The sequence below is a fragment of the Lonchura striata genome, chromosome 1 (assembly GCF_046129695.1).
Source record: "Lonchura striata isolate bLonStr1 chromosome 1, bLonStr1.mat, whole genome shotgun sequence".
NCBI lineage: Eukaryota > Metazoa > Chordata > Aves > Passeriformes > Estrildidae > Lonchura > Lonchura striata.
Window position 1 is genome coordinate 103216155 of NC_134603.1, and position 13911 is coordinate 103230065.

At 36.7% G+C, this 13911-nt stretch overlaps 1 protein-coding gene across 13 annotated transcripts in view; it reads left to right on the forward strand.

Moving 5' to 3' along the window:
- Positions 1-13911, forward strand: part of POU6F2 (POU class 6 homeobox 2) — a 352332-nt gene that overhangs the window by 283716 nt on the left and 54705 nt on the right. For all 13 annotated transcript variants that reach the window (XM_021546659.3, XM_021546677.3, XM_021546724.3 and 10 more), the window contains one exon: positions 7908-8076. In XM_021546659.3, the coding sequence (XP_021402334.2) occupies positions 7908-8076 (169 nt within the window). The remainder of the gene's footprint in view (positions 1-7907; positions 8077-13911) is intronic.

Below are 13911 nucleotides of genomic sequence, written 5' to 3' on the forward strand. Positions count from 1 at the left end.
TCACCATATTTCCTTGCTGGTTGCTAAAATATTTCAAAAATTTGATATAAATCCATTGTTTGTTACTTGTACTCTCCTTTCTTGAAAAAGAAATAATAGAATTATTCTCTAATTTTATGTTTCTTGCTTTATAAGGTCTTTGTGTTCCATAATAAAAGACTACCTTGTAACTTTAACTTCTGCTCTTCCTCCATGCCTCTCAAGAGGAATTTTGTCAAAATAGAGGTTGCATGGCTAAGGGCATATTGTTTTTGAGAACATATTAATTTGTTGCAAAAATTTGTTTGCACTGTCATCTGTTATCAGATTTGAAAATTTTGTTTCAAGGTGTTCTTTCATATCACTAACAACACAACCTTAACAACAGCACAGCTGAACTTAAACTGTGAACTGCAATCTTACAAAATTTAGCAAAGTGTGCACCTTGCTTAACTTATTCATAGAGGAGTTAGGTGTCTGGTGTAAGCTAGCTAACTGGATTTCCTGTATCAACATAGACAAGGAGACATATGCATGTCCAGTGGAAAACTCAAGACACCAAAATAGAAAAATTTTGTATAGGTTGAATCTCTAATAAGTATCTTAACATTTCCATTGTTTCCATTGTCATGAGATAGGGATAGGGTAGCTATTTGAGGATTTTCAATTAATTCTAAGGTGATCAAAATTGACTGAGAAGAATCCAGTGCCAATGATCACCGGAGTTCAAACACATTCTTGTTTATGAATTTCCTAAACAGATTTCCTAATAATTGGTGTTTTCTTAACTATTTTATTTCCCATACAGAAGCAATTCTAGACATTCTATTGTTCTTTGGTATACTACATAAAGTAGGTTCCCATCTCACTTTTGCCTGGCTCTTTCTTTCTGCATAGATTCATTAAATCAGGACTGTAGTCCCAATTGTCCTCAGTCTTGTTTTATCTACAATGCCTGACAGAATTTTTCATACTTCATTGTGTCTTAGAGCATGGCCAGTTTTGGGCTTCTGCCAATGCTAACGCTGTAAAATGATCTAGTAGGCAGCATTTTCCTACATTTTCAGTTCCCCATCTTTGTTGTCATTGGCTATCATGCTCCAGATTAACTGTTGAAAAGACAGAGATGCCTCTCAGATGGGTCTATGGTGATTCTTGTACATCGGCTTGCCAAATTTCACGTTAGATGTTCCCTTTCTGCTGTCTCAACCTGCCACAAAAACCCTACCATCTTGTTATCACAACTGTATGCAATCCCTTGTTATTCTCTCCTATTTAAATATAACCAGCTCTCAATCATTTCCTCTCTGCAATGCTCCTATAGCTTTGATGCTGTCTTGTTTTATGAGAAATGCACTCTTCCTTCTCTGTTTCAATATAGTCACTAAACTGTGTTGTCTCAATACAACTTTGTTTTTCTTTTGCTTCTTATATGGCTTTCAGTGATGAGGGTGACAATTTTTCTTGCTTCTTTCTCTTTTCCTTTACCACCATCATTGCATAATTCTATTTCATCTGTGAATAAATTGCTAGAATTTTGAAAGTCGAGATTACTAGACTACTTACTACTACAAGGGACTGCATCAGACTTTCCATGCCACAGCATGACACTTGACTTGTAATTTCCATCTTTTCCTGACCAGTTTTCTTTGTGGCATCAGCACCTATAGGAGAAGGATATCTCAAAAACAGTCGATATAACCATACCAAATCATTGGAAATAGGATGGTGTCACTACATTACCTGTCATTCTAAGCAACTTCAGCACAGAAAGCATGCAGTGCTGTTCACCATAGGAATGCAAGGGTTGCCTTTGAATTATGCACTTATGTATTTAAAACAGTTACTATAATGCTACTGTAATATTTACATTATTAATTAACATTATTAAATGATAAATAATTTATAATTAGTGATTAATATATGGTCAATAATATTGTTGTTATATGGATATTATATCCTTCCTGATAGGGGTAAAAAAATTACTTATGCACCTGATTTGCATATAAAATTAAATCTTCTACAGAAGTCCAGCTATATTCCCAAACTCATTAACAAGTTGTAAGACCTTCAATTACAGTGTGATTTGAAAGTGGTTGTGATTCAATGGAAAGGCTTTGAAAGAACTTCAGCAGATGTTGTCAAAGTCCTGCCCCCAGTTATGTCCACAGCATAGTCTTCTTTTTGGGTGGATTATGTACACAGCCAGTGTGAACCTAAGAATGTTTCCAAATGTAGCCATTCTGTCAGTCTAAGCAGTGTGTACAAACACCTTTTATGCTATATGTACTATACTATGTTATACTACACTGGGAGAGAAGATGCTTATTATGTATAAAATACCTTTCATATTCAGATTCATATATGCTGTTACTTGAAATTATTTGAGTAACCTAAATTAGGGTGATGGGGTACAGTATCTGTGACATACTCTGGCACAGTTGACTGAGAAAGGGTTTTGGCATGAAGGATGGGGATATGTGTATTAACTTGTTCTTTCCAATTGCTAGAAGATTTAGGTAACATCTTTGAAGCCCGTGCCTGCTCATGCAGTATGAGTAGGTTTAAAAACAGACTTCATCTGCCATCGTGTTCTTGAGTCATGCAGTGTCCTCAGCATGCCATTACTCTTTCTCATAATCAAATGTATTTTAGGAAATGTATACAGAGCAGAGGACTCCATTTGCGAGGAATAATAGAAGCATGAAACATTAAACTACTACTACTGTAAGGCATTATCATACAATTTCAAAGTTTTGGGAATGTTTTTTTATATCAAGATATTTATTTTTCAGACCTTCCATGGACTTTAGTCTTTACAAGAGCTAATGTCCATATTTCTCAGGGTGAACTAGCTGACATCAGAAAAAATTGAAAATCTTTAACATAAAGGGGATTGCTTAAGATGCATTTCTTGCTCTTTGTACCATTCCTCTTAGTTTCATCTCTTCTGCCCTTTTTGTTATATTTCTTTTCACCTTTTTGTTATACTTTTCTCTAATTTGTTGTGTTTCCTCATCTCTCAGATTTTCTTTTCACTGAATTATAGAAAATAGCACTGGAAAGGACCTGAGGAGGTCATAGAGTCTGTCTCCTCCCCCTAGGCAGGATCACTTGTCCCTATATCACTCTTGACAGAGGTTTGTCTAGCTTGTTCTTAAAAATCTTCAGTGATGGAGGTTCCCTGACATCCCTAGGCCATCTAGGCACCTCTCCTTAGCATTCAAAAGGTCTTCCTGATGCCTGACCCTAGCTTTCTTTATTGCAATTTAAGTTCATTATTTTCTTATCCTTTCCCTTGAATCCATATCTCACCCTTGGTGTTTGTCCAGACTCTCTGTAAAACCAAGTAGCAGCTCTGTTATGATACAGGGCAATATTCTGTCAAAATTTTTCTAGATTTCCACTTAGTTTCTTTCTCTTTCCTTATTTTATGCTAAATACCTTGTTACCCTATCACTTTTATGCACCTTTCTGGATGCAGAGAACAACATCACAGATCTCATAAGGCCTTTAACACAGAATTCCAGTCAACCATCCCAAGCATAAGAATACCCTACATAAATAATGTAAGAACAAAATTCAGTCTTACAGACCTAACTAATTCTTTACCTCTGCATTTGTCAGTCAATACAGTCAATACCTTCACTGTTGACAGCAATATGTAAAGCTCATACAAAAGAAATACAATTGAGGCTCTTTTCAGTTTTCCCTTTATTCTTGCAAAGTATTATGATACACTTTTCCTTTATCATATTCACTTCATCCCTCTAGTTGTAGTGTGCATACACAAATTCCTACCAGATACAGATCACGGTTCCATACAGTCATCATTCTGGCATGTCTACTATATCCACTTACAAAGAATGGCACTTACAGCAACTGTTTCTGTAATTTCTGTGCCTCCTTCTGTCTTTGGATGGAAAATGCACAACAGTCATAAATATAATTCATATGATATAAACGTGTTCAAAATTGGGAAAAGTCAGCTATTGAAAATACAAATTGATTCTGTCATCTAGAATCTAATTCATAATCTAATCGTTGCCTCTCCTTAAGGCTATTTCTGGAGTGGAAATTATAGTGGATGAAAATAGAGAGTATTTTAATGCAATTTCATACCATAGATAATGATCATTGTTTTTTAAGCAGGACATTTACAGTGCAACATCATCTGCTGTAAAGCAGAGGGTATGCTAGAAATTATGTAGGGAGTTAAAGGTGGAATCCTCTTTCAGTATTTGATCAGGTCTTAAGGTGATTCTTCAGCCTGTTCAACCACATTTCTCACTTCTCCCTCACAAGCTGTGATTTAGAAACTAACCTGTAAATATCCCTTATATATCGCTGTTGCACCTAAGGTTATTGTGAATCCAAACTTCACTAGCCATATGCCATTATCCCCAGCTAAATTATGAGAATTTCTTATATTTGTTTAAATATTTCTGGACCTTCAGCAAGAAAGTTGCCAAGCTTCTTGGTATTCCAGTTACTTTAAAAATATATGCATAGTACAAAACATGCACAGAGACTCAAACACTTTCTAGATTCAACTATCACATTGTGCACATGCAACATAGTGACTCTGACTTTGTGCATGAAATAGAGCTGAAAAATGCAGAGTGCCCTCTCATTCCAGAGCTTCCTGGAGGCTTCAGTTTTACTCTGTATGTGCTCAGTAGTTGAGCTGTTCAGTGACTATATGTTGTAACATAGCTGGAAAATGTTGGTTTTTTTTTCTCCCTGAGAAATGCTGATGGGAAATGATGTTTTTTAATGATGAGAATCATTAAAAAATTAGGGGTGGAAGGTCAAAGCTCAAGAGATTATCCAGTCTAACCTCTTATTCTCAGATGGAGTAGCTATTCAAGTTTTTAGATAATTTTGTCCTAACCACTGTCACAGAAAACCACCAATTCCACCAATAATCTATGCCAGTGTTTCACTGTCACATTAGATAGCTTTTCCCGGCATATAATTTCAACTTTCCAGATATCTAGGCCCATTAGAAAATTAATAAAGAACAGAATAATTATCTCCTCCTTTCATTAGCTATGCCCGTATTCAAAGCAGGCATCATATCCCTCTTGGTCTTCCCTCCTTTAGATTAAACATGACCAGTTCATTACAAGTGTCTTCATAAGCCTCAGTTAACTCCCAGGCCTTCAGCCATTCTAATTATTTAACTCTAGTTGGTCCAGATTTTAATGCAGTCTGGTACCCAGCTGTGGACATGACATTGGTATCCCCCTCTGCAGAGGTCTTTCCAGGGCTCAGTAGAAAAGGTGAACTTCACATGCACTGCAGACATCACTCCCGCTCACGTGCCTTGGTATGGGAACTGCCTTTTCTTCACTTTTTTAACACAAGTTTGTAGCCAGTATGTTCAAAACACAGACACATTTTGATTCCTAATCCTGTAATCCAGCCTGTCAAAATTTTCTCCCAGCATGTCATCAGCATGTAAATTTAGTAAAGGTATTCTCTGCTCTGTCATCCAGGTCATTAAGAAAATATTGAGTAGTGCAGAATGAAGACAGACTTCTGTGAAGCACCATGCATGGACGCTTTTTTCCACAGATACTTTATCCTCAGTTTTGCTTTCCAAATACTTTGGCATTCATTCTGCAGCAATTTCGCCTAAACTATGCTTCCTTAGATTATAAAGAATGTCACATGAGGGAGTGTCAAGACACTTGTAAAGTCAAACCACCTACTGCTTTTTCCCTGTCCACAAGGCCAATTACCCTGTCTTAGAGGGGGATCAGATTGGTTTGACACAGTTTGTTTCTAGCAATCCAAGTTGTCTGTCGCTACCTTGTTTTCTTGCAAGTGCTTACAAATTGTTTGATTATTTTCTTCAGTACTTTTCTATGGTTGAAGTTTAGTTGACTGGACTATAATTTTGCAGGTCTTTCTCTTTAAAGATAGCTGCTGTATTTGTTCCCCCATGCTCAAAGATAAGCACTAACATCTCGTAGACTGTTCCACATAGTGTGAAAGCATCTAACTCATCTAAATACAGTACTTATCTTCCCTTGCCTGGGCTGAAATCTTTAGTTTTGCCAGAGATTCCCTCAGACAACAGACCCAGACACCAAACACCTGCCTATTTCTGAAAGCTGCAGTCTGGATGTGATGTGGATATAATGTGTGGGCAGACAGTCCACTTCTTCTGTCTTCAGAAGAGGCCAGCCCTTATAGTGGGATGTTTCCCTAAGAGAAGATATTATAAAAGTAATATCTGAGTTGGGAATTCTCTGTAGATAAAATCCAGCTGTTAGAGAATTTTTTTAAGAAGCTCACTCCTTGCATGAGTCTGAAAGATGGAAGCCTTTTAATCAGCTTCTCAACTGTTATACCCTTGATAACATGCCAGTTATATTTTTTTAAATGTACTTGAGAAAAAAATCCAAGATATAACAAAATGCTTTTTTTATTAATCCACAAGGAAATCAAAATACACTAAAACTGGAGAGATAAATAATTATCATTATTATTAAATGTTAAATCAAAGTTACTTCCTTCATTTTCTATTATATTATTCCATGTAGAAGAGCCAAAAAAGAAGTTAATTTTTTTTCCATTCTTAAAAGACTCTAACAGGAATATTGTCATTAAAATAGTTCATATATATTCTGCAGGAAGTGTCATCTTGAATGTGAGCAGATACCTTTATCTACAGATTTATACAATTTGTTGTCTGCTTAGCATCAGACATTTCTATGTGTGCTGGGAAGATAATACATATAATTTGAGTGTTACTAATAGATGTAGCTCCTTTTCTAAAGTCATTTTTTCAGTTAGATATCAAAAGAGAAAACCTCATACTCCTTAGCATTCAAGAAATAGATTTTAATTACTGACTTCAAGCAAGGCCACATAGGCCTTTATCTTTTACCTTGTAGAAAATGCAGATAACAGCTGCAGTGAAGTGAAGCCTTTTTAGAATATTTTTACCATCTTTTTTGATCAATATCAAGAATCAACATAAAATAAAGGTACAATAAGCAGCAGTCACCAGAGTGTATCAGACCTATATTACTGTATTCTTATGCTCTGAAAAGACTATACTGGACTACTAGAATCCAATTCAAAACTGTAAAGTCCATTGTGTGCCTTCATTTTGTAGAGAGACTGCCCTTCAAATTTTCTGAGAGTTTTATGTGAAAATCAGTACCAGAGAATGTGCTTAGATTTCAATGCCACATGAAAGCATATTATAGGCAGAATGGATCGATGGCTCTTTCCATTTCTCTAGTAAACAGAGACTACAGTCTTGTAATATATGTTTTAAAAAATTTAGAAAGTCAATTCATGTATCATTTGCATCTGCCTTACTCACTAGACTTTTTACATGCGTCTTACTGGATACAATCTTGATGTGGATGGAGCTCAGAAGTTTCTGTATGTGTTTTAGTCAAATACAACTCATTCGTTCCCATGATCTTTGTTTGTTTGCCAGGTCTGATGTCATAAAACAAATCTCTGATTCCTGTAGGAAAGGGATTTTGACTTAGTTTATAGCCTCTTCCCCATTCCCACACTTCTTGGTCCTGGTCCTGCAGTATGAAAGGACCTCTGTGAAACAATCCTGATTTCTATGAGAATCCATGCAGGGAATAAAAGTCTGGTTTCATGAGTCAGAAAACAGGTAAGGATAAGTATTTGATAAATCAGAATCCTGATGTAAATGTCATAGGTCTCTTATCACCCATTTCAAAATAAGTATTTACCTTCTAATTATTTTGAACAATATTTTGAACAGCTCAGATTGCTCCTGTAACATTGTAACTTGAATAAAGCCCATGGTGTTTAATGCTCCTATGTGATTTGTTCCCCAGAAGTAGAAGGGTGAGATGGTGCATTGCAAGTTTCCTATTACTGCTTCACTTTCTAAATACCTATTTTTACATTTTAACATGTAGCTCCATCAGCCTTCCCAGACGCAAGTGGGACAAGCAACTTCACAATCCAATCTCCTGCATTTGGCTCACAGTCAAGCATCTATGTCTCAAAGCCCAGTGCGTCAGGCTTCCTCTTCTTCCTCCTCATCCTCCTCCTCTTCAGCTTTGAGTGTTGGCCAGTTAGTCAGCAGTAAGTATTGTTCCCTGGCTCTTCTTAATTCTCCCTTCTTTTTGTTCTCCTCATTGCTGAGTTTTCCAATCTGTTTTTCCTCCTTGTAGTCGATTGTATATTGCTAAATAGCTGACTCTCACCAGTGAGAATTACTAAGTGTTATCATGGGTGGGGCTTAAGGTAGACATGCCTTAAGAAATTTAATCAGTGTTGAAAATGGTCATAAAAATGGTAGCAGCCATTAACTGACTCATGAGGACAATTGTTATAACTGAAATGTAGTTTATGTTTTTTGGAAGTTAGAAGTTTTTGAATCAGCCAGTATAATGAATTGCATTTCTCAGAATTTCCTTGGCAAAGAGGTACTCCTACTTTTGGTTAAACTGCTTGTTTGTTTGCTTGGTTGATATAGCAAACCATTTTACAAACCCTAATACTGCACAAATCCAGAGTGAGAGATTTTCTTGCCAGAAAAAGTTTGCAACATTTAAACAAGAATGAACAGGCCACGTTGGGAGTGAATGAACTGACACTGGGGAGAAGGAAGAAGCACACTGCAGTGAAATAGCTGAGTTATAATTATAACAGCTGACCTGAACAACACTTTCTTCCAGATTGCACAGTTGAGAACCTTTGCTATTACCTTATCAGCATTAACTTGGTCTTTACATAGCAAAAACCACAGGTTGATAGTATACATTAGAAGCACTAACAGTTTTTGCACATCTGCAAAAATCCAATTGATTTGTACGATCTTGTTCTATGATACTCCATGTACATATTCTAGGTAATCAAACACTATAGCTTATGCCATATTGGTAATGAAAAATATGTGACTGATACAAGCTTATGAAGGGCTTGGAGAAACTGTCATGCAAGGAAAGATGTGAAAAAATCTTGGTTAGATTATTTCAGAGATCATTTACATGGGGAAATTACTAGTAGAACTGTAGTGGTAAAATTATGCTGATGTAACTCCCCGTGGGAGTACTTTTGTTCTGGAATGAAAATATCTGCATATAGATACAGATATAATCATAATGCTATTGCACTGTCACTAGTAAATTTCCTTATGTAGACATGTTTGTAGAAGGAAGACAAAGAAGTTTTACATTACAAATACGTAAAATTTACCTCTAGTCCATGTGGGCAAATTGAATAAAATAGCTGGTACAGAGTAAGTTATTTTTCAATAGCTAGTCTAGAATAGCTCATCTTTTGGACATTCTTATTTAAAATAAATGCAACATGGAAGAAGCCCTTTTGAGATTATGGGATCAATCCATCCAAAGTTAGAAAATACTTGAAAAATAGCTGTTGGTTCAACTGTATGCAATTCCTCTTAGAAATGTGTTTCATTATAACAATATATTGTTGTGATTAAAATCATGCAATCGTGATTTTTTTTCCTCATCCTTCTTTCAGTGCATTCCCAGTGGAATTTTCCTAGGGATGTATCAGAATTGCTAACACAACAGGTGGGCTGTTGTCCAAGGGTTTACCTGATTCAGTAATCTGTTCCCAAGTTTGCATAACTGGGGAACATAATTTGAGGTAGGAAGCTGTAGAGGAATGAAGGATGATGTTGCCTGAGGCAATAGAGGACTGAGGAGCTGAAGCCTTCTGTCTGCTATGTAATCCCTGTGCAAGGTAGGCAAATCACTTAAAAGAGATTTTTCACAAGTGCTTTCTCAATATCCAGCTTGAGACCCCAGACTTTAATTTACAGAAGAATTCGGTACTTATAGTTGTAATTTTAAGTGCACTTTCATAGTGGAACTGTATCAAGAACCATTTAAAGACAGTCTAAAAAATCATTTCCTACTTGACCTAGACTGGGTACCCTAACTGCTTCTTCCTTTAATACCTGTCCACTTCTCTGTGAATGAGAAGGGGAAGACCCTCATCTTATAGAAACACAAGAAAATAAATTAAGATTTTAAAGGAACCAGAAGAGCTCAAGAGGAGATGTCTTTAGTGAAGAGCTTTAATAGAGGTCTGGGGCCACACACTGAACAAGTAAAAAGGCAATACATCAATCAGTTTGTCTGTAGTGAAGGACAGTTCATCCTGTGCACATGAAAAAGAACTGATAATCCAGGGCTCAAAGACTATGGTACACTGTGTTGTGGGCTGCTGTAACTCCAGCATTTTGTAGCTTCTGAGTGTTAATTTGTTAATAAGGATGTTCTTTTAGCTTCGTTTTTTGCATGGATACATTTTAAGGTTGTTTCAAAAGCAGAATAGTAATATAAATCAGTCATATAGGGAGATAATCTTTATGTCATAGTTGGAAATAGGTGTGTTGAATGGATGGAAAATCTGATAGTTCTGTTATCATCTTGTTGGTTCAGCTCTGGAATAAGCATGCTGTGCTTATGGATTTGGCTTAGAGTAGAGTATGAGGCACAGGAATATCAATTTGAGCACAACTGGGAGATACATTAATGAACATAAAACGTTTACTCAATCCTCTCAGGCTTGACTCCATCCATTACTTGTCTTGTTCTAGTCCCATTAATTCTTCACACTGTTCTCCACACAATCTACTCTCCCTTTGCCTCCATGCTTTTGTTCCTCTTTTCTCCCTGCCGTCCTTTCCTCACAGTCCATCATTACCCAACTTTTCTTCCCATTTCATTTCCCACTCAGTCACTGTCTCCAGACTATATCTGTACCCTTTTACAAACCTTTTTATTAGGCAGTTTCTGTCCTCTTTTATATTGTTTTATCACTAGTGCCACCTCTTTTTCCTTTTTTCTTTCCTCTATCACAGTGACTTGTACTGTGCACAGTCAGGCCCTCTCTCCCTCCAAATTCTAATCCTTGCTCTTTAATAATCTTCAAGTCTGTTTTTTTTCTTCTATCTTATCTTTTTCTGTAGAATCAAGGTTAATTTTTGCCCCCTCTGCATCCAAATCCTACTGATGCCACTCCCACCCTCCCTAGCAGCCATCAGAGGAGTGTGAAAAGTGATCACAAGGAAGAGTGTCAAGTCAGTCTCCATGTCTTTACTGTGGTCTTATCAAAAAGACCTACAGGCATAGGAAACTTTTAATACAGTCAGACTGATTGTTGAAGGAGTTGCACTTGGAAGTTAACTCAAAGTTTCCAAAAGGAAATGTAATTGATAGGGATCTCCTGAAAAAAATTCCACGTCAAACATAAATAAAAAACCTGTGGAGCTGTTTTGAGTTTATGCTTCCAGCTTCATTCAGCCTCTGCTGTTCAAGACTAATTAAATAGCATGAGGGGCGGATCAACTCCCTTTGGCCATTTGCATAGTTACCTTACACAGATAGAAGCAAACCAGTCATCTCAATTATCCTTAAAGGCTGAGAGCATGTAGCCACCACAAACTGGAGCTAACACTGCATGCCTAACCCTGCTTGAGCTGCCACATCAGGGATGGTGTTGCAGGGCATAAGAGAGCTACCTACTCTCTTCTAGTAATGTGGAAAGAGCCTACAAGAAAAAGGAAAATATGGTCAGTTCAGTAAGGAAAGATGAAACCACTTGTGTAATGAAAAATGAAAAATCAGATGGGATCCTTTTTTAGCTTTTCCTTCACTGTGATAAACCAGTGATACTGTTGGGACAAATAGTATTAAATTACTTTCATGAGTTTGAAAATTGTTTCATGTGGCTGAAAAGTCATTTGCACAAAACTGTGGCTGCCCATGAGAATGTAGATAGAAAATCATCCTTGTTCTTTACAGAATCTGTTCAGTTTCCAGATGCAGATCGCTGAAGGGCAGGAGCACCTCTCTGTCAAGCCTGAGATCTTCTTAGCATCCCAGGTTTCACACTGGCTGCAGAGCTTTGTATGAAAGCCTCACAATTTAAATCCAGTGTCTGAAAGTCTATTTTAAGTCTTTTAGTGGGATGAGATGGGCAATGGGTTGGTATTTCTGAGAGAAGTATTTATGCATGAGGGCAGCAGGAAACAACTGAATCTATCTTTGATTTCTTTATTCCTCCTGAGGTAGGAATATTGCTCTCTTTTCCTGATTCCTATGAAACTGTAGTCCTGACCTCTGGCAGAAGTCCTGGAGCTGAGTACCTTGGCAGAGATTTGCTATATTCCAGAAATAGTTGCTAAATATAGCAAAGTTCACGTAAAACCAGTCACGTTTAGCCACTTGTTCAGTTAATCAAACTTCAGCAAATAATTATTTGGGGCAAGCTTCTGCACACTGACTGCAAAGAGAGTAACTCTTTCACAAGATGTTGCTTCAAATCAGAGAAATTATTAAAATACAAGGAGAAAGTCATAAGAACTCTATTAACTGTAGTGTTCCATGTTCCTTGGATTTATTACTTTTACATTTCATTATAGTAATATTTTCTGTATTATTTTGCTTCTTTTTCTTTTACATGTTTCTTGATTTCAAAGATATTTCCTTACCTTTTGTTTTTAATTGCTCTTTCTTTTTTATTTTTTGTCTTTTTTTTCCTTTATGTTGTTGTCTTCTTTATAGCTTTTCTCTTTTCTCTCATCATCATCCCATCATCCCTAACCAGCAACAAGTGCTAATTATTTGGGGGACAAAACATAGCAGTTATTTCCAAATAAAAAATATTTTAAAATAAGTTCTGTCTAAGCAAGGACTGCAAGATTCATCTCTACTCTTCCTGTCCCTTCTGTATGATTTCTTTGCATTGTCTAATCCTATTTGTATTCTCTTTTGTCTTCTTTATTTTCTCTTAATTCAATCTACATCTTTATTCCTCCCCTTTTTTCATTTCATTTTCCTCTTCTGAAATGCATCCCTCTGCTCATTTCTTTAACTTTTCCACCATATGTTCTCTTTGTGGAAATCACTGGTTTCCTCTTGTGCTCTGAGATTTGTGTCTCCATGAAGTTCCTTTCTTCCTCCCAGATTAATTTTACTGTCATCTGTTATTATGAAATTAAAATGCCTCCCATAAACAAATTCTTCTTCTTTTTTTTTTTCCCTGAACTCCACTCCATTTTCCATTATCAATGTTTTGCCCTGCCTTCTTATCTAATTTGCTTTCCACTGGACCTCCTCAGCCAGCTACTTCTCCTCCTCTCTGACTGGGGAAATCATTCCCCTGTAATCCTTCCCGTGGCAGAACTCTGTGCAACTGAAATTTGGTTTCTCCTTAAGGGTGCACTGATTTCTCTGTAGCAGCTCTTTCCCCTAATTATTAAAATCGCAGCATATTTTCACTCAACAACAAACTCGCAAAAGATTTTCAGAAGAATTCAAAGGTGGGAGAAGTATTCCCTTCAGTAGGAAAAAAACAGATTTCTGTGCAGGAGAGCCTGTGAATTTAATTTCTTCCATACAACTCATCTATCTTCCCCATCCACCAGGATGGCTGATGGAATTTTAGCTCTCTTCCTTTTTGTTATATGTACCTATATCCTCTGAAATGGTCCAAGACAACCCTCTGACCTTTCTCCAGCACCCAGTAGTTTCATAGGCAGCCACTGTTTTCTCAAGCAATAATGTAAACATGGGAGCCTTGAAATCCATTACCATTGATCCCAAACGCTCAATGGGCCTGGTATTCTCTATTTACCTGTTGTCACTGGGTGGCCTTCCCTAGGATATCCACTAATTTGAAAAAGACCCAGCTTATTTATTATCTTCAATAAGATACCCTTCCTAAAATGTGATGTGCACTATATGTTCAACTCTTTTAAAAGCTCAGAACTTGCTAAGACAAAGTCCATAATCTTTTTGAATATGTTTATGAATACACATATTTAGACCACACAGTCCAAGACTGTATTGATGGCATTTGAATGCAATAGTGTAAAACAGACAAATGATGGTGCCAATAGAATGGTCTTCATAGCACTATTTGTGTTTTAGGGAG